Raw genomic sequence first — 20,637 nt, forward strand, 5'->3', positions numbered from 1 at the left:
CCATATAGAAATTTGCTGATGATACTACCGTTGTGGGCCATGTAAAAGGTAGTGATAAATCAGTGTAAAGGAGGGAGATTGAAAATTTGGTTTTGTGGTCTAATAATAACTTCTCACAATGTCAATAAGACCAAGGAACTGACTGTATACTTCAGGAGGGAAAACCAAAGGCCAATGAGCCAGTAATCATTGGCGGATCAGAGTTGGAGAGGGTCTGTAACTTTAAATTCCTGGGTGTCACTATCTCAGAGGACATTCCTGGGTCCATCATATAAATATAATTGCAAAGAAAGCACGATAGCACCTCTACTTCCTCAGGAGTCTGGGAGATTTGGCATGTCATCAAAAACCTTGGCAAAATTCTATAGATGTGTGGTGGAAAGTATGCTGATAGGCTGCATTACAGTCTAGTATGGAACAGGAACACCAATGCCTTTGAGTGGAAAATCCTACAAAAGATGGTGGATTCAGCCCAGCACATCACGGGTAAAGCCCTCCCAACCATTAAGCACATCTACATGAAAAGTTACTGTAGAAAAACAGCATCTAACAACAAAGATCCTCACCACCCTGGCTATGCTCTTTTCTTGCTGCTGCCATCAGGTAGAAGGTACAAATGCCTCAGGACTCACTCCACCAGGTTCAAGACAGTTACTGCCCCTCAAAGATCAGGCGCTTAAACAAAAGGAGGCAACTACACTTATTCTACTTCTGGTGTTCCCACAACCAATGGTGTCACTTTAAGGACTCTTTAACTTGTTATTTCATGCTCTTTCATTTCATGTTATTTCATACTCATTATTTATTGCTATTTATTTATATTTGCACGAGCACAGTTTGTTGTTGATTGATCCTGCTTACAGTAAGTTCTAAAGATTTGCTAAGCATGCCCGCAGGAAAAAGAATCTCAGGGTTGTATGTGGTGACATGTATGTACTCGAATAATAAACTTTACTTTGAACTTTGAATTAGATGCACGTCAGCTCTAGCAGGGTTTGCAGGCCATTACTTCCAACAAGGTGAAACTTAACTTCCTCAATGTCCATGATGCTTCACTCCCAGATGAGCTAAATCCCTTTCTGCATGTTTTAAAAGGGAGAATCAACTAGATTGTGCAAATGCCTGCGGTTTCTAGTGACCCTGTAATCTGAATGGGAGGCCGACGTCAGAACATCTTTCATGAGAGTGAACCTCGCAAAGCATCAGGCCCCGATGGTGTACCTGGCAGGCCTCTGAAAACCTGTGCCAACCAAATGGTGAGAGTGTTCAAGGACATCTTCAATCTCTCACTGCAGAGGAAAGTTCGTTCACATCTGCTTCAAAAAGCTGACAATCATACCAGTTCCGAAGAACAGCAGAGTGAGCTGCCTCAATGACTTTTGCCCAGTGGCACTCACATCTACTGAGATGAAGATTTTGGCCCAAAATCAACTCGTGCCTAAGCAAGGATCTGGACTCATTGCAATTTGCCTACCAACACAACAGGTCTACAGGTGTCCCCCACTTTCCGAACGCTCGCTTTACGAAACCTCATCGTTACAAAAGACCTACAGTAGTCCCATGTTTTCGCTAACAGGTGTTTTCACTGTTACGAAAAAAGTAGCGTGCAAAAAAAAATCAGCGTGCGCCCTGAGCAGCCGCTGTCCCCCAGATTCGGAACTGCATTCTCACTGGCATTGCTTAAACACGTGCCTGTGAGCAGCCGTTTGCAAGATGAATTCTAAGGTATCGGAAAAGCCTAAAAGAGCTCGTAAGGGTGTTACACTTAGCATAAAACTAGACATAATTAAGCATTTCGATCATGGTGAACGAAGTAAGGACAAAGTGAGTTTGACTTGTGGAAATTGACGAAGATGATGTTGAAGAGGTTTTGGTATCCCATGACCAAGAACTGATAGATGAAGAGCTGATGCAATTGGAAGGAAAGGATAACAATTGAAATCGAATGCAGTAGTGAACGGACCGAAAGTGAAGTCATCCAGGAACTGAAGGTGAAGCAGCTGCGTGAGATTTCCGCTGCAATGATAAAGTACGACTTTAGTTTTGAAAGGGTACGTTGGTTTAGGGCATATTTGCAAGATGGTTTGAGTGCTTGCAAGGAACTGTATGGCAGAAAAATGCACGAGGCTAAGCAGTCAAGCATACTGTCGTTTTTCAAGCCTTCCACATCAGCCACAGCAGACGATGAACCTCGACCTTCGACATCGAGGCAGGCAGACATAGAAGATGACCTGCCTGCCCTGATTGACGATGAGATGACACCTCACTGTCCCACCACCCCAACCTCCGGGCCGCAGACAAATACCGATTCGCAGAGAATGCAGTGGTAGCCGGGAGGCACCCAACACATCTTTAAGAAAAAAGCCAAAATAAACAAGCCAGATCAGAGCCAATTGCCGACTGCATCGCCTCTGATCTGGGCCGACATTTACGTGCCAGGCAGCACCTAGTAATTAGCTTGCTTATTTCAGCTTTTTTCTTAAAGATGTGCTGGGTGCGTCCCGGCTACCGCTGTAGCCCTGCATGTTTCGCGGATCGGTATCGGTTCGCTGCCCGGAGGGTGGGGGCCACTGCACCACCCCAACCTCCGACGACTCAGCCTAACAAACCATCATCAGTGTGCTCGCTGTCTTCCTGATTCCCATGATACTACACTGTACATACATTATTTCTACTTTATATAGGCTGTGTATTTTTAGTTGTTATTTGGTATGATTGGGCACATTCATAGCTTAAAGGTTACTGGAGAGCGCTTGCGCCGTGTTTTTGCCAATGGCGCTTGCGTGAGATTTTCTGCCCAGAGCTCTTGCGTGAGATTTTCGATACGGAGAACAGTGCAGGCAATGATTGTGGAAAAGTATTTCTACTTTATATAGGCTGTGTATTTATCATATCATTCCTGCTTTTACTATATGTTACTCTTATTTTAGGTTTTATGTGTTATTTGGCATGATTTGGTAGGTTATCTTTGGGTCTGCGAACGCTCCCAGATTTTTCCCATATAAATAAATGGTAATTGCGTCTTCGCTTTACGACCTTCTGGCTTACGAACTGTTTCATAGGAACGCTCTACCTTCGGATAGTGGGGGAAACCTGTACAGTGAATGCAATCTCACTGACTCTCCACTTGGCCTTGGATCATCTGGATAATAGCAAAACCTACATCAAGATGCTGTTTATTGATTAGACTAAGCATTCAACACCATCACACCCAGTACTAATCAACAAGTTCCAAAACCCAGGGCTCTGTATCTCCCTCTGCAACTGGATCCTCAACTTCATCAGGAGACTAGTCAGTGCAGATTGTAAATAACATTTCCTCCTCACTGACAATCAATCAACACTGGTGTACCTCAAGGATGTGCGTTTAGCACACTGGTGTACCTTAGGGATGTGTGCTTAGCACACTGCTCTACTCTCCTTACACCCACAACCGTGTGGCTAAGCACAGTTCACACGCCATCTATAAACTTGCTGATGACACAACTATTGTCGCCAGAATTTCAGATGGTGACAAGGAGACCCACAGGAGTAAGCCCTACAATTCGCCTACCGACACAACTGATCAACAGATGATGCAAAAGTCACTGCTGTACATACACATCTGGAGAAGGATGCTCATGTGAGAATGTTGTTCTTGGTCTACAGTTCAGCATTCAACACCATAGTTCCAATCAGACTCAACAAGAAGCTCAGAGACCTCAGCCTTGACCCTGCTTTGTGCAGCTGGATCCTGGACTTACTGTCAGATCGCCGGCAGGTGGTAGGAGTGGGCTCCCTCACCTCCACCCCTCTGACTCTCAACACAGGTGCCGTCAGGGCTGCGTACTAAGTCTGCTCCTTTACTCCCTGTTTCCCCATGACTATGTCGTCACCCACAGCTCTAATCTGCTAATTAAATTTGCCGATGACACTACACTGATTAGCCATATCTCAAACAATAACAAGGTGGCCTACAGGGAAGAAGTCATCTCTCTGACACAATGGTGTTAAGAAAACAACCTCTCTCTCAATGTCGCAAAAAGAAAGGAGCTGGTTGTGGATTACAGGAGGAATGGAGACAGGCTAACCCGTATTGACATCAATAGATCTGGGGTTGAGAAGGTGAACAGCTTTAAGTTCCCCGACATCCACATCACCGAGGACCTCACGTGGTCTGTACACACCAGCTGTGTGGTGAAAAAGGCCCAACAGTGCCTCTTTCACCTCAGACGGTTGAGGGAGTTTGGTATGGGCCCCCAAATCCTAAGAACGTTTTACAGAAGCACAACTGAGAGCATCCTGACTGGCTACATCACTGCTTGGTATGGGAACTGTACCTCCCTTAATTGCAGGACTCTGCAGAGAGTGGTGTAGACAGCCCAGCGCAGCTGTAGTTGTGAACTTCCCATGATTCACGGCATTTACAAAGACCGGTGTGTAAAAAGGGCCTGTAGGATCATTGAGGACCTGAGTCACCCCAACCACAATCTATTCCAGCTGCTACCATCTGGGAAATGGTACAGCAGCATAAAAGCCAGGATCAACAGGCTCTGTGACAGCTTTCTCCAGCGAGCCATCAGACTGACTAACTTCACGCAGATTTGAGTGTATTTCTATATTACATTGACTGTTCTATTTATTATAAATTACTATGATTGCACATTACACATTTTGACGGAGTCATAACGTAAAGGTTTTTTACTCCTCATGCATGTGAAGGATGTAAGAAATAAAGTCAATTCAATTCAATGAGCTGGGTGAGTGGCATTGCAACAACAACCTTGCACTCAACGTCGATAGAGCCAAGGAATTGGTTGTGGAATTCAAGAAGGGGAACACACACCAGTCCTCATTGATGGACCAGCAATGAAAAGTGTGAGCAGTTTCAAGTTCCTGCGTGTCAGCATCTCTGAAGATCTATCCTGGACTCAACCTATTGATGCAATTATAAAGAAGGCATGACAGTGGCTATATTTTATTAGTAGCTTAAGGAAACTTGGTATGTCAACAAAGACTCTTTCAAATATTTACAGTGGAGCGCAGAGAGCATTCTAACTGATTTTATCACTGTCTGGTATGGAGGGGCCACTGCACAGGTTTGGATAAAGTTGCAAACTCAGCCAGCTCCATCATGGGCACTATTCTCCCCAGCATCAAGGGCACCTTCCAAAGGCAATGCCTCAAAAAGGTAGCATCCATCATCACAGACCCCACCACTAAGGAAATGTCCTCTTCTCATTACTATCACCAAGGAGGTGGTACAGGAGCCTGAAGCCACACATTTGATGTTTTAGGAATAACTTCCTTCCCACCCCAATCAGATTTCTGAATGGACAATGACCCCATGTACACTACCCCACTTTTTTTTCCTTTTTTCACTATTAATGTTTTTATAAATATATTTTTATTGTGTATATAGTTTTTATTATGTATTGCAATGTACTGCTGCCACAAAATGACATACTTCACAACATATGCTAGTGATATTAAACCTGATTATGATCCTTTCCATTTAAATATTTGTCTAGGCTGGCAAACTTTCACATTTTCCCAGTATTTCTCTCAAATTGTAGTGTCAATGCTGCTCTGAAATTGCTTTCAGTACACAGCATATTTCAACCTATGTCAGCTCTAAAACTTCAAAGGCGTTTACAAGTGTTTGTGTAGAGTTTTTATGACACATCTCATGTTATCACAATATTTTTATTATTGATTTTACAATCAAATTAACCTAAAACTAAATTGAAACAAAGATTTTTAAGACACTGACCTTAATTACAAGACAGTGAGCAATGAATCTAATAGTGAATATGGATGGATTTGAAGATTAAGGGCAATCACTGTAAAATTGGACAGCAAAAAATAAAGCATAATTTTTGTTGATGTTAAGTATCTGCAAAGCACTAGTGTTCAGAGGGACCTGGCTTCTACTGAATACAAATCAGCAAAGGCACAAAAAATGAATATGAAAGCAAACATAGGTTAATATACAAAAGTTCCAATGGGACTTGAAAAGGGTGGAAACAGTAATGACAAACTTGAAATAATGGGCCACATCTAAATGACAGCATGAGAACATATGAACTCAGGAAACAGGAATTAGAGTAAGTCATTTGCTCCCTTGTGCCTGATCTGCCATTCAAAAGAATTCTGGCCATTCTTTTACTTCAACACCATTTTCCTGCCCTATTCCCATTTGATTCCTCTGATATCCAAACCTTGCGATCTCAGTATTGAATTAAATCACTGACTGGTCCACCATAGGTTAGAGAATCCTAAAGACTTACCACCTTCCATGAAGGAATTTCTCCACATTTCAATCTGAAATGACCCAGTTCTTATTTTGGGGCAGTGATCACTAGTTCCAGTTTGGGGGAGCTGACTAATTTTACCACCTCCTTCGATTCTGTGCAGTAGCACCCCTCTCCCCCAAACCAGACAGTGATACAGCCGCGATACACCTATATAAGTTTTTGAGTGCTTCAGGTGACAAACCAAATCTCCTCAAAATCCTAATGAAATATAGCTGCAAGCCCTCTCAGAACCTTGTACTTTTGAGTGAGCTCAAATTTTAATTTTCTGAATTCTAAATAGAGGCCTAGACAAATCCACCATTCAAGCAATCAGTTTTGCTGCCCTCCCTCCAACAGCAACTGTAGGTTTTTATTAGATAAGGAGAACAAGAATATAGACTGTTCCAGGTATAGTCTCACCAAAACCCCAAGAACCTGCATGTAATCTTCACTATTTCACTTAATGTATATCTTCCATTGTACACCGTAGCTCTTCCTGATGGCACAAAGTTACAAGGATTGCAACTTTTTGGATTTCAATTTACCAGAGTGCCATGGAGGCTCATTCACTGAGTATATTCTGGTCAAACAGGTAAGATTTCCTTAGATAATGAAGAAATCCAGAGATATGGGATTAATGCAGGAAATCCATGATTTTATTAAATGGAAAATGAAGATCAAGGCGCTGAGTATTTCCATCCTATGTTACTCTATGCAGAAAAAGGTTTACCAGGATGTCGCATAGATTTGGGGGTTTGAGTTACAATGCATAGGCTAGAACCTTGTTTTCTGGAATATAAGAGATTAAGGCATGTCTTGATAAGATCACACGCAGTTTTTTTTCCAGGACAGGGGAATTGAAAACCAGAGGATATAGTTTTATGATTAGAGGTGAGATTCAAGAACATCAGGACTGGCTTCTTCACACAAAGGGTAGTAGTATCTGGAATGAGCTGCCAGAAGTAGTGGATGAACAGGGCACATTAGCAACATTTAAAAGCAATCTAGTACATGGATAGGCGAGGTTTACCGGTTGTGCTCCAAAGGAGGCCAGATGGGACTAGCTTACTGGTAGCACAGTTGGTTGGCATGGACAAGTTGAACTGAAGGGCCTTTTCTGTTCTCTATGGCGCTCTGACTCAGTGTTATTTTTGATTTAAAAATAGATAGGTTACCACATTGATTAAAAAAAACTAGAAATTAAAGCGGGCTGAAGTTTTGTTAGTGTGAACAGACACAATGGTTCTTTTCGTGCCTTGACTTATGAAGTGATTCTATAAATTTAGGAGAAACCTTCTAACGCTCTGCTGCAATGATTGGTTGGGGATAATGTTATATATAATTTTAACAGGGAAACTGACCGAGTACATAACAGAGATGATGGGGTGAGAGGAAAAGAGGGGTGATAAAAGGCTCCTGGTTGGGGAAGGTGTGGAAACACACGGCTGTTGAAGGGCTCTTTCCCGCGCTGAAAATATGTTTCTTAGTGTATACGGATTAACAACTATTAGGCTTAAGCAATAGAAGCAAAATAAATAAGTAAATGATCCTGCATAAACGAGCAGCCAGAGATTTGCCCTGGTCTGCTCGACTGGTGCAGGCTCCTTTATAGAGATGCCGAGGGGCCACTAAACTCAGTGTTGAGTAAACAGGAGCCCTTCCCCCCACCCCCTCTCCCCAACCTCCGGGCCAGCTCATCCCAAGGAAGTGTTTTGACGGGACGCTGACCCTCCCGAACTTTCTCGGAGGGATCTCGCGTCGCAGCAGGGCGGGCCGAGAAAACCGGCCTCACTCACCGTCATACGAGCGCCACTCACACTTGAGCTTCTTGTGTTTCTTCCCCATGTCCGGCCCTGGCGCCGCGCAGGCGCACAAGGCCCAGCGCCTGATCGGCCCAACGGCACCAGGCCGAGGAGCTGAGTCAACGCGCGAGTCCTCTATCCAACCACCACCCAATCCCAGTACTAAAGTTAAACAAAATGATTCAAAGATCTTGCATTATCCCATCTGCCGGTACTTTAGAATCACATTGCTCTTTCCTCCAACTATGCAGAAGGCCCGCCTCTATCCGACCGTCGGCCAAGGGAACCAATCAGACTGCAAAACTAGGACCATTGGCCAATCCAGAATTGAGGAGGGCAAGGAAGAAGGTCCGGTGATAATTGATGTAGATTATAGCCAATCGAATAACAATATTATTTGATCTACATTTTTATAGCCAGTAGAAAGAAAGCTACGGATATCGACCCCGCCCCCTGTACCTTGCTCCGCCTGTTTGACGTCGAGCGCGATTCCGAGCCCGTGGCGGTGGATTTGACTTGGTGAAGAAAGGAATCTCTCTGAGCGGAGAGCAGTCTTGAAATCGAGCGTGAGTAGGTAGTGACTGAAGGGACGTTAATGGTAGGGTGTGTGGAACAGATTTTTCTGCAAGTTACCTTCAATCAGGGAGCTGCGAGTTTGTTTCGTTCCCGAAGCTTGAGGCAAAATCTAGGCCGGCACAACGGAGGGTGTGTGTTGGTTTCATGGTTAACCAGCGAGTCCATTCTAAGACATCACAGGTTCTGGATATGAGTGAGGAGATTTTTTCCAGGTTACAGTACTCAGTTGATGTTTCTTACTCAAACAAAATCACTAAACGACTTTGACGGAAAATCATGATGATTTGTAGCAATTGTATTTTTTTAATTGAGTTGTTCGAAGTAAATTTAATATCGAAGTATAATATGTCACTATATACAACCCGTTTTCTTGTGGAATACTCAGTTAATCCAAGAAATATAATATGAAAGACCGCACTCAATGGGACGGACAAACAATCAATGAACAAAAGACAACAAGCTGTGCAAATACAAAAGAAAAAGAGGAAAATAATAAATAAATTACGAAAACATAAGATGAAGAACCCTGGAAAGTGAGTCCATTGGTTGTGGGAACAGTTCAGTGATGGGGCGAGTGAAGTGATCCCTACTGGTCTTTTCTGTATCTTGCTTTACTGGTTTGAAAATTCTTCAAAGGAAAGTTGTTTATCTGGTCATGCACTTTTAGAACCTAATATGTTTAAATCACCTGTCATTCTCAGTCCTAACCTAGTCGATAAGTTTCTCTGTCCTGCTCTAAATAAAGAAATAAAGACGATATGCAATACTTTGAGAGTAAACTTGTGCAATTGTGAGAAAACTATATTTTTGCTTTAAAATGGTCAGTTAATTGTGCATGTTTGGGTTCCAACAGATTTTTCTGAATGAATGGCTTGTTATTGAAATGCTGAAATTGAATTTGGGAGTATGCTTTTGTCGATTGATTGATTAACTTCTTAAAAATATATATTTTAGTAACCTCAAATGGATGCAGCAGCTGGAGAATTAAAGCAAGCTTTACCATCATTTGAATCAATGCAAATACACGTGGAAGTCTGTGTTAAACAGAACAGGTAAGTCATTTTATTTTGCAAAGTAAAATGAGTAATTTTGAGTTTTAACAATTCTGGTGATGAGGCCCAATGGCTTCTATCACTAAGTGCAATTCTTACCTTATTTCTCATGATGTAATAGGATAGAAAAGCGAAACAGGGATAGGAAAAATGCACTTAAACATGATGCAGTGCTGCCAGGATAATCAAGGACATGACCCACCCAGCCAACACACTTTTTGTCCCTCTTCCCTCTGGGAGAAGGCTCAAGAGCTTGAAGAATCGTATGGCCAGATTTGGGAACAGCTTCTTTCCAACTGTGATAAGACTGCTGAACGGATCCTGACCCGGATCTGGGCCGTACCCTCCAAATATCAGGACCTGCATCTCGGTTTTTTTTTGTACTACCTTACTTTCCATTTTTCTAATTTTTCTATTTATGATTTATAATTTAAATTTTTAATATTTACTATCGATTTGTAATCCAGGGAGCGGGAAGCACAGAATCAAATATCGCTATGATGATTGTACGTTCTAGTATCAATTGTTTGGCGACAATAAAGTATAAAGAAAGTACAGAAGTCAATAGAGCACTAATTCAAATTAGAGTGATCCTGGGCCTTCAAATCTGCGGGAATTGAGTATTTCAGCTATGTTACAGAATGTAAAGGAATACTGAGTTTAAATTTTAGAGGAAAATAGGAAAAATATACAGCAAAGCAATTTGCACTTCAGCCTGTCCTGCCAATGTTTTGGCTGCCCTTTTGGGATCCACATCCCATCTTTTCCCCATAGAGAGAAATTTAGCCGTATTCAGGTGACAGTTAGTTGGGAGTACAAGTGCATGGTTTGCTGAAAGCAGCTGCACAAGCAATCAAGGTGATGAGGGAGGCATTTAACAGGCTGGCCTTCAGTCAGGCCATCGAATTGAGGAATAGGGACATTATATTGCAATTACTCAAGTTAATGATGAGACCATATTTAGAGAATTATGTACAGTTTTGGACTCCCTGTTATAAGAAAGATGTCAAGCTGGAAAGAGTGCACAAGAGATTAACAAGGATGCTATCTGGGCTTGAGGGCCTAAGTTCTAGGAGGAGGTTGGTTACGCTGGATCTTTATTCCTTGAAGCATCAGAAGATTGAGAGGTGACATCATAGAAGTTTATAAAATCAATAAGGGCTATGGATAAATTGGACAGTCATAGTCTTTGCCTCTGGTAGGGGAGTCAAAACTAGAGAACACAGCTATAAGATAAGAGGGAAGAAATTTTTATAAAATCTGAGAGGTAACTTTTTAACACAGAGGGTAATGATTATCTGAAATGATCTGCCAGAGGAACTGGTTAAGGTGGGTACAGTTGTAACATTTAAGAGGCGTTTGGATAGGTATAAGAAGGGAAATGTCATGGAGGATAATGGGCTGAATGTGGGGAAACTGGGACTAGCAGTGAGGATACTGTGGTCAATGTGGACCAGTTGGTGCAAAGAGCCCGCTTCTGTACTGACTCTATGATCAGTAGAAACTGCATTTAACAAGAAGTGTTCTGTGCATGATGCATCTCCAAACAGAAGCTGGTTTTCAGCTAATATAAGTCACACCACCTGATATCAGAGAACAGCTAAGGGAGAAGAGCAATGGGAAGAGTCATCTGTAAGACTTGAGTTGCAGAACAAATCACACCCCTAGTCAAGCTTTAGGATACAATTATAACTTTGCCACCTACCTGACCATATAGAATATTGCCCAAGAAACTCCCGGTTTGCAAAAAAAAAAGCAGGACAAATCCAATCCAGCTAATTGCTTCTCAGTCATCAGGAAAGTGATTTCTCATGTTTTTAAAAGTGCCACCAAGCAGCATTGTTTATCAATAATCATTAATTTTTGTTTTGGGTTTTTCGAGATCTCATCACAGTTTTGTTTCAAGCATTACATCAGAGAACTGAGCTTGAAAGTGGCTCCCTTTAACGTCAAGGCACCAGTTGATCAAGTGTTGTGTCAATGTGCTATGATAATAAAGTCACTGGATAGTCCATTTTAATTTAGCGAGAGAAACAAGCTAGATATTTTGTTTAATAAAAATGTAACTAGTAAATGCAGGTGATTATTTTTACTTGGTTTCTATTACAGTACTGTGAAGCAAGAAGATGTGCGTTTGAGTGTACTGCAGTTACTAAGTAGGCATCAAGTAGTGTTTGGAGATTACGTGTGGACGCAATTTGATGATGAATTTCTGGCAAGGAATGTAAATTCTGTGAGCATTGTGGACACAGACCTTACAATTAAGGAAAAACAGGTAAGGCAAAACAGTAAGATACTGTAAAAAATGCTAATGGAATTTTTTGTAAAATTGACCTTTTTTTTACTCCATGTGATGTGCTTAATGTTCTAGAAGGGCTTCTCTTCACTAACCAGCAAGCATGGAGGGAAAAGAAACTTGATCTATAATTTAATAACCATTTTTATTTCTTTGGTTACTTCTATTTTTGTTCATTATATGCATTGCTAGTTTTGTAAACAATTATTGTGTCACTTTTGAATCGTGGATATTTATGGACAGGGTGTTACTGAGATACTGGAAGTATGATTAGATTAGAAAGATACACTATTTCATAGATCTCTTGAACAGGTAGAGCTGCAGTGATTGAACTTTGTGGTGTTTTAATTGCAGTTTGAGAAGCTGCCTAGAAAATTGGATTTTCCTGGATCTTATTGCTAATTTGATATCCAAAAGAAGGCATCTCGGCCACCACTTTCCAATGTTAGTGGATGGTCTTTTACACAGTCATTCATTTTGTATATACCTGAATGTTCAAGCAAAACATTTGATGTACGTGTGACAACTAAAGATGATCTTTAATCTTTGAATACTTAGAACAAATGTTTATGTCCAGAAATGCTTCTTGTGAAACATGTTGCATTTGGTACTGCTAAAGTTCTTTTGTGATGTTGTCTTAAGATGGGCCAAGGGCAGGATCAAGGCTGTATCAGAATTTGTTCTCGTTCCACTTTGGAGGAAAGTTTTCTTGAGACAAATACATTGTGGGAATCAACAACATTTTTCAGTATTAGTTTATTAAAATGAAAAAGAAAGATATGCTACCCCTTTTAAAAAGAACATTCTGTGCATTAGGCATTATGTGTTGTTACAGCTTTCTAGCTTGTACATTTGCAAAAACATATCTTGCTGAACAACAATACAGTATGTATGTCATGCTTCATCTGTTTACAGTGAATCTTATGTTTTGGTAATTCCAGAAATCGTAAGAAAAATACGGAGCTGCGATAACTTGTATATGTTCTTAGTTTTACTTTACTGAGATGCATTTATGACGTGGCAGTGTAATGACGTATACTTTTCATGTTCTATTGCATATAACCTGTAATGAATTACGTGAACAAATAATAGGGAGACTTTTGATTTGCCTGAGGGAGAATATGTCAAGAGTGTCATCTTTTGTATATTTTCCTGTTATTTCCTTTTCCAAAGGTAAATGGAACAATCCATCAGTATTTCCATGATTAGTCATCCTCTTGAATTCCATCTTGTAATTGTGTCCTCCAAGAAACAGAGCCCATCTGTGCATTCATGCTGCTGCTATTTGGAACACGCTTCCATTGAAAGTGGACACTGTTGGCTAATGATCAGTAATGTGGGTAAACTCTCTGCACAGTTAATGGTTGTATCATTTTACACCCCAAACCAGACTCAAGGCTTCTCTGTCAATCTGTGCATAATTTTTCTCTGTAGTAGTAAGGGAACGTGATGTGAAGGCTATGGGGTGTTCACTACCATCACTCGTAACATGTGACATGGCTGCACCTGAACCATAAAGCGAGGCATCACAGGCAACCTTAGTGGACGGTGTGGATCATAATGTGTGAGTACAGTGTCTGATGTGACCATTTCCTCTACTTTTTTTGAAAGGCACCTTGCACTGCTTTGTCCATTACAACTTCTTCACGATCTGTAGTAATGAGTTCAAGGGGTGGAGCATTATAGCCAAGATTGGCAGAAATCTGTTAAAGTAATTGACAAATCCTGAAAAGGACTGCAAATGTGACATGTCCTTTGGCTTTGGGACATCCACCACTTAAATTTTCACAGCACTCTTGTTCGTCAATGGTGTAACCACAGTGAGTGATGCTTGCTCCGAGACCGTAATCTTCTAACTTTTTTAACACTATTTTCAGATTTCGGAGATGTTCCTCGTCATCTCCAAACATAGATGGCAACGTGCATATTTCCAGCGGCTTCAAACTCTCCAAATCAGACATTTGTTCTACGATACAGCCAACAAGACCTTCTGAATATTAATATGAAGTGTATTAAGAGTAGTAAGAACTCTCAGCTCACTCTCTCAGAACACATACCATTAGAGATTGCCATAATACTGAGGATTGTCACCAGCCCAAACTGGGAGGCATTACAGACGGTGCCACAAGAAGAAGCAGAAGGTGATAAGTGAGCTGGGATCCATGCTAAACTAGGCTAAAAGCTACACTTTTCAAGCCCCTGCTTCCAAGTGTCATCATTGTAAACACTTGATCAATCGCTAATAAAATGGATGAAATCTGACTGAGACTTATCACACAAAGGAATTTATTCGATTCATATGTAATGATCTTCATTGAAATCTGTCTGGATCATAAAGTGTCCAACACAGTTATTGAACTATCAGGCTGCATGGCCTTTGGGTCAACAGAACGTGAGATTCTGATAAGAAATCGTGCGGTGGCTGATGCATTCATGTTAACAATGCCTGGTGCATGAACTGTGTCTCACCATTGATGGTCACTGCTGTCCCAACCTAGAATATCCCATGCTAAGTTGCAGGCCTTTCCAGCCGACAAGAGGAATCACAGTTGTTCGCTTCACAATGGTCTTCATTCCACCTCAAGCCAACAATAAAGTTTGCATTAACACAAGTGTGTGATGTTATTAATAAGCAACTGTCCACCCTGACAGCACCTTCATCGTAGCAGGTGATTTCAACTGAGCCAACTTTACACAATACACTGGACCAGGTTTACACCAATATTGCAGGTGCATACAGGGCTTATCTGTGCCCTCATCTGGGACTGTTTGACCACCTGTCTTTTATTTCTAATTCCAGCCTACAGACCAGTTATCAGCAAGTTAAAACCAATTACTAAGTCAGTTGCATAAAGTTTTGAGGGAGCTGTCTCACGGCTTCAGGACTGCGTCGGCTAGAAGCTGTTTGCATGCCGAGCAATGCATGATTTGGGAACTGACTTGGGGGAGCACATCACTACAATCATGTACTATATCAAATACTGGTTAGGCAATGTCACCAGCAATAAAAATATCCGTGTATTCACAAATCTGAAGCCATGGATGAACAACGTTGTCTGGCACCTATTCAGAGGTCAGGATACTGCTTACAGTCACAGCAACACTGCAGCATACAACATCACAGAGGACCACCAACACTGCCTTGATAGTAGGAAAGGCTTAGCAGTGCCTATAGTACCTTGGGAGTTTAAAGAGAGCAAATCTGCCCCGAAAGCTGCTGTTAAACTTTTCTCAATGTGTAAGTGAGAGCATACTGACCTACTGCATGTCATTCTGGTTCATTAGCTGCAACAAGATCAACCAAAAGCACTCCAATGAATGATCAGGACTGCATAGAACATCACTGGGTCATGACTACCAGTTATGGAAGCTATCTACAACTCTCAGATGTCTATGGCGGGCTTGCAAAATCATGATGGACTCACCCCACCCCAGGAAACACCTGTTCAATCTCTACCATGCTGCTGGGGATACAGAAACATCTCTGCATGGACATCCAGACTGAAAAACAACATTTTCCCCAGGGCTGTTGTGTAACTGAACAATAGGTGCTATGTACGATACATAAACATAATTCTTGATGCTATTTTATATTTAATGTATTCTACAACATGGACATGTGCAACACTTGAATGGGTGAGCCAGTGTTTCTTTTAATTTCAGAGTTGTTTAATTCAGTTGTAACATAGATGTCATTCTAAATAACTCTGTTATTTTAAATTTAGTCATTGTGTTTTTAGTAATTGATATGCCAGTGTGCACTGTTTGGTTTTGCATTGAATGGAGTAGCATGGCAACCTTGTCCTCAGCAATGACAATAAAGCTCTAACTAACTCACTATCCTTACCTGTAGAAATGTCATCCAGGTAATACTCAGTGCCTGGACAGCCTTGCAACATCTGGTCCATAGCTTTCTGCCAGAGTGCAGACGCAGGTGTTACTCCAAAAATAAACCTACTATAGTGATAAAGCTCTTTCTGAGTATTTATGGTGAGAAACATTTTGAACTCATTCGTCTCCATCTATAGGTAGGCCTCAGTTAAGTCCACTTTGCTGAAGTGTTTTCCTCCAGAAAGATTTGCAAAGACATCCTCTATCCTGGGCAGCGGGTATTGATCTACGGAAGGGCCTTGTAAAACTTGGGTGTGGTATTTTTATTCAACACTATTTTACCTTTGATATGTTTGAGTTGTCCAGTGCCATTTTGAACACTGCTGTGGAATCATCCAGTATCTTTCTTCACTTGCTTTCAGTTCACTCTATTACAGGGGATGTGGCATGCACATTGTGAATGGATCTCCAACCAATTTGTCGTTGTCTCAGCCAATTACAGCCCCACTATGCTGGCCCTCCCTTTTTTTTACCCAATGTTACTTAATAGTTGTTGTATTTAACTGTTACAAATACCATTCCCACATGAGTTATCTTTTCTTCAGTATAATTTCCTAGTTGGATATCTGTAGGTTTCAGTTCAGTATCTTTGAAATGCCATTCAAACTCTTTTTGTAGTATGACTGAAAAGAACTGAGCCAGTGCCCAGTTTCATTTCAATTAATTTTCCTTTCACTTCTGGTATCAGTCATATTGTCACTTGTTAGTTTTCGCATTGTAAATCTCAAGCATATGCAGTCACATATCATTCTCATCATCATATTTGTCATCAACAGCATGCTGATTAGTGCTCTTTTTGAAAGTGCAACTTGACTTTTTATCTTTTTATCTTTCTCGCGCAATGCATTTAGTTTTGCCTGCCTGACATGCTTTTTGTATGTCTTTCTTTGTTGCATTTTCTGCAAGTTTCACCCTTAAACCTGCATTGGTCTGGTGTATGTGAGCTCCTGCAACATTGATAATGCAATTTGTTTGTTTAGGCCAGTTTCTATTTAGATGTTGCAATTTTGTTCGCGCTCATTTTCATTCGTGACTCCTACTCGGATGTGTCTCTGTCTGCTGTTTCTATTGCTACAACAATTTCAACTGCTCTTTCAAATGTAAGTTGTGCTTCAGTTAGGAGCAGTTTTTGAATGCTTTCTTGTAAGATTCTACAAAGTTAATGAAGTCTCAATGCATCGTTAAGTCCATCATTGAACTGACAACGCTCAGACAATCGCTTCAATAAGCTGAAATGGACTCCCCTTCCTTTTGATTCTCCTTATGAAGCCTAAAGGGTACTGTAATCAACAGTGATTTTGGTTCTAAATGTTCCTATATTACTTTCAGAATATCAGCAAAGCTCATTTCAGCTGGTTTGCTTGAAGCGGTCAAACGTCTAAGTAAATTATGCCTTTCAACCCAATGCACTCAGCAAATATGGCACTCACTTCTCGTAGGCTATTTCATTTGCTTTAAAATTCTGCTTAATATGTTCAGTATACCTATTTCAGCTAATCTTTTGTACAATTGACCATGTCTATCTTTACGATGTAGGCAACCATTTCTGCTTTGTTTTCCAAGTTTAAGATTATTTTCCTCCAGTACTCACTGTTTATGAACCTGCAAAATCGTCAGTTTTCTGCCTTTTATTTAAAAAAAATTCTATGTCTCACTGTGCTTTTAAAAAAAACTTTAATGTCTCGCTGCACTTTAACAGGTAGGTATTCTTCTGAGATTTGTTTAAAATTTCCTTGTCACTACTATTATGTTTTGGTAACTCCAGGCATTAATCAAAAGAAAAACACTGAGTTGGGATAACTCGTGTGCATTCTTAATTTTACGTTTAGCACGAAGCACTTAATACGTATGTCATTCATGCACTATTACATGAAACCTGTAATAAATTACTTAAATCAAGAATGTTTAGTCAAACAATATATTTAGAATATTACTCAAATAGTACTGAAATATTAAATGCACAAGTCTGACTGTCATGGGGATGATAGAACCCATTTCAGTTCTTGGAGTGCTGTGGCCACTAGGAGCTTTTGTGTCTTCTATGTCTGAAACATAGTTTATTTACTGAACCTGACAAGTAAAATGTACAGGCAGGCACTCAAGGGAGAATCAATTCCCTGCTGAATTGATAGAAATCAGGGCAAAAAACGAACTACTAGAGATACTCAGCAGGTCGGGCAGCGTATGTAGGGGGAAATAGACAGTTGGTGCTTCAGGTAAAGAACCGTCATCTGGACTGGAACTTGAGGGCAGGGCAGAAGTTACAAATCAGACATTGAATGAAATAGATGAGCATAAACTTTACCAGTGCTTTATATCAGCAAATATTATTTTTAATCGTGTTTCCCTTTCTGTGATTTGTTACCCTGTAATGTGAGTGCTGATGTCTGTCAGCAGTGCTTTAAAAAAATATTAAAATATCTACATCTTAATAGATTGATTCCAGAAAAATAAACATCAATAATAAATTTTAAATATAACCCATGAATACTATTTTGTGGAGACTTATAAAAATTTTATGTCTGTAAATTAATTTAAAAAATATTAGTACAAAAATATAATTCTTGGTTTTAGGTATACAGTATTACCCATGTACATAGGTTTAAAGTTAATTAAGTGCAATTTTTAAATTAAAAATAAATCATTTCCTCACGGGGGGGGGAATCATCTTTCGACAGTGCTTATTTTTTGAATTATTCCACTTCTTGGATACAAAACCACAACATATATCTTTACATAATTATTAAACATCTCGCTGTTCTTATCATTTTGTTATGTGTCTCTTGCAGCCTATTGACCTGACAAAATCCAATCTTTCAATTTATATATTCCACCTGAATGAAGAAGGTCCGTCTCCTGAGATTCTGGAAGGGGAAGAGGAGAATATGCCTGCATCGAATAACTGGCTTCTACCTGCTGGTATGTATCTCAACACCCAAAGCAACCTCCTGGTTATTACTTGTGCAGTGTCCTATAAGCAAACAACATTAATGTCGGAGTTTCCAAGTTGAACAATTTTCAATTAATATTCAAGCAGCCCATCATATTTTTTTTCTAGTAGAACTTGGAAATTAAAGCTTACACAGGAACACCAATCCTCATAGAGGGATCAGATATAGAATAGTACAGCACCGTACAGGCCCTTCAGCCCACATTGTTGTGCCGACCGTCAAACCCTGCCTCCCATGTAACCCCTCACCTTAAATTCCTCCATATACCTGTCTAGTACTCTATTAAATTTCACTAGTGTATCTGCCTCCACCACTGACTCAGGCAGGGTATTCCACGCACCAACCACTCTCTGAGTAAAAAAACCTTCCTCTAATATCCCCCTTGAACTTCCCACCCCTTACCTTAAAGCTATGTCCCCTTGTATTGAGCAGTGGTGCCCTGGGGAAGAGGTGCTGGCTATCCACTCTATCTATTCCTCTTAATATCTTGTATACCTCTATCATGTCTCCTCTCATCCTCCTCCTCTCCAAAGAGTAAAGCCCTAGCTCCCTTAATCTCTGATCGTAATCCATACTCTCTAAACCAGGCAGCATCCTGGTAAATCTCCTCTGTACCCTTTCCAGTGCTTCCACATCCTTCCTATAGTGAGGCGACCAGAACTGGACGCAGTACTCCAAGTGTGGCCTAACCAGAGTTTTATAGACCTGCATCATTAGCTCGCGACTCTTAAACTCTATCCCTCGACTTATGAAAGCTAACACCCCGTAAGCTTTCTTAACTACCCTATCTACCTGTGAGGCAACTTTCAGGGATCTGTGGACATGTACCCCCAGATCCCTCTGCTCCTCCACACTACCAAGTATCCTGCCATTTACTTTGTACTCTGCCTTGGAGTTTGTCCTTCCAAAGTGTACCAGCTCACACTTCTCCGGGTTGAACTCCATCTGCCACTTCACAGCCCACTTCTGCATCCTATCAATGTCTCTCTGCAATCTTTGACAACCCTCTACACTATCTACAACACCACCAACCTTTGTGTCGTCTGCAAACTTGCCAACCCACCCTTCTACCCCCACATCCAGGTCGTTAATAAAAATCACAAAGAGTAGAGGACCCAGAACAAATCCTTGTTGGACACCACTAGTCACAACCCTCCAATCCGAATGTACTCCCTCCACCACGACCCTCTGCCTTCTGCAGGCGAGCCAATTCTGAATCCATCTGGCCAAACTTCCCTGGATCCCATGCCTTCTGACTTTCTGAATAAGCCTACCGTGTGGAACCTTGTCAAATGCCTTACTAAAATCTATATAGATCACATCCACTGCACTACCCTCTTCTATATGCCTGGTCACCTCCTGAAAGAACTCTATCAGGCTTGTTAGACAGGATCTGCCCTTCACAAAGCCATGCTGACTGTCCCTGATCAGACCATGATTCTGTAAATGCCCATAGATCCTATCTCTTAAGAATCTTTTCCAACAGCCTTCCCACCACAGATGTAAGGCTCACTGGTCTATAATTATCCGGACAATCCCAGCTGCCTTTTTGAACAAGGGGACAACATTCGCCTCCCTCCAGTCCTCCGGTACAATTCCTGTAGACAACGAGGACCTAAAGATCCTAGCCAGAGGCTCAGCAATCTCTTCCCTCGCCTCGTGGAGCAGCCTGGGGAATATTCCGTCAGGCCCCGGGGACTTATCCGTCCTAATGTATTTTAACAACTCCAAAACCTCCTCTCCCTTAATATCAACATGCTCCAGAACATCAACCTCACTCATATTGTCCTCACC

The 20,637-nt window shown here is 41.1% G+C and overlaps 2 protein-coding genes across 8 annotated transcripts in view; one reads left to right on the plus strand and one right to left on the minus strand.

Annotated features, from left to right (window-relative positions):
- brd9 (bromodomain containing 9) overlaps positions 1-8,349 on the minus strand; it is a 70,383-nt gene extending 62,034 nt beyond the window's left edge. For all 4 annotated transcript variants that reach the window (XM_063069748.1, XM_063069747.1, XM_063069749.1 and 1 more), the window contains exon 1: positions 8,072-8,349. In XM_063069748.1, coding sequence (XP_062925818.1) covers positions 8,072-8,120 — 49 coding nt within the window. In that variant the 5' untranslated portion in view covers positions 8,121-8,349. The remainder of the gene's footprint in view (positions 1-8,071) is intronic.
- A 208-nt stretch (positions 8,350-8,557) lies between these two features.
- The window catches only part of trip13 (thyroid hormone receptor interactor 13), a 40,063-nt gene continuing 27,983 nt past the window's right edge, over positions 8,558-20,637 (plus strand). The window contains exons 1-4 of one of the 4 annotated variants that reach the window (XM_063069346.1): positions 8,558-8,643; positions 9,608-9,705; positions 11,815-11,980; positions 18,682-18,811. In XM_063069346.1, coding sequence (XP_062925416.1) covers positions 9,617-9,705; positions 11,815-11,980; positions 18,682-18,811 — 385 coding nt within the window. In that variant the 5' untranslated portion in view covers positions 8,558-8,643; positions 9,608-9,616. Of the gene's footprint in view, positions 8,652-9,129; positions 9,187-9,607; positions 9,706-11,814; positions 11,981-18,681; positions 18,812-20,637 lie in introns of those variants that run through there. The other 3 variants (XM_063069348.1, XM_063069347.1, XM_063069349.1) reach the window with 3 other exon arrangements.

Source organism: Mobula hypostoma, chromosome 17 (genome assembly GCF_963921235.1).
Source record: "Mobula hypostoma chromosome 17, sMobHyp1.1, whole genome shotgun sequence".
NCBI lineage: Eukaryota > Metazoa > Chordata > Chondrichthyes > Myliobatiformes > Myliobatidae > Mobula > Mobula hypostoma.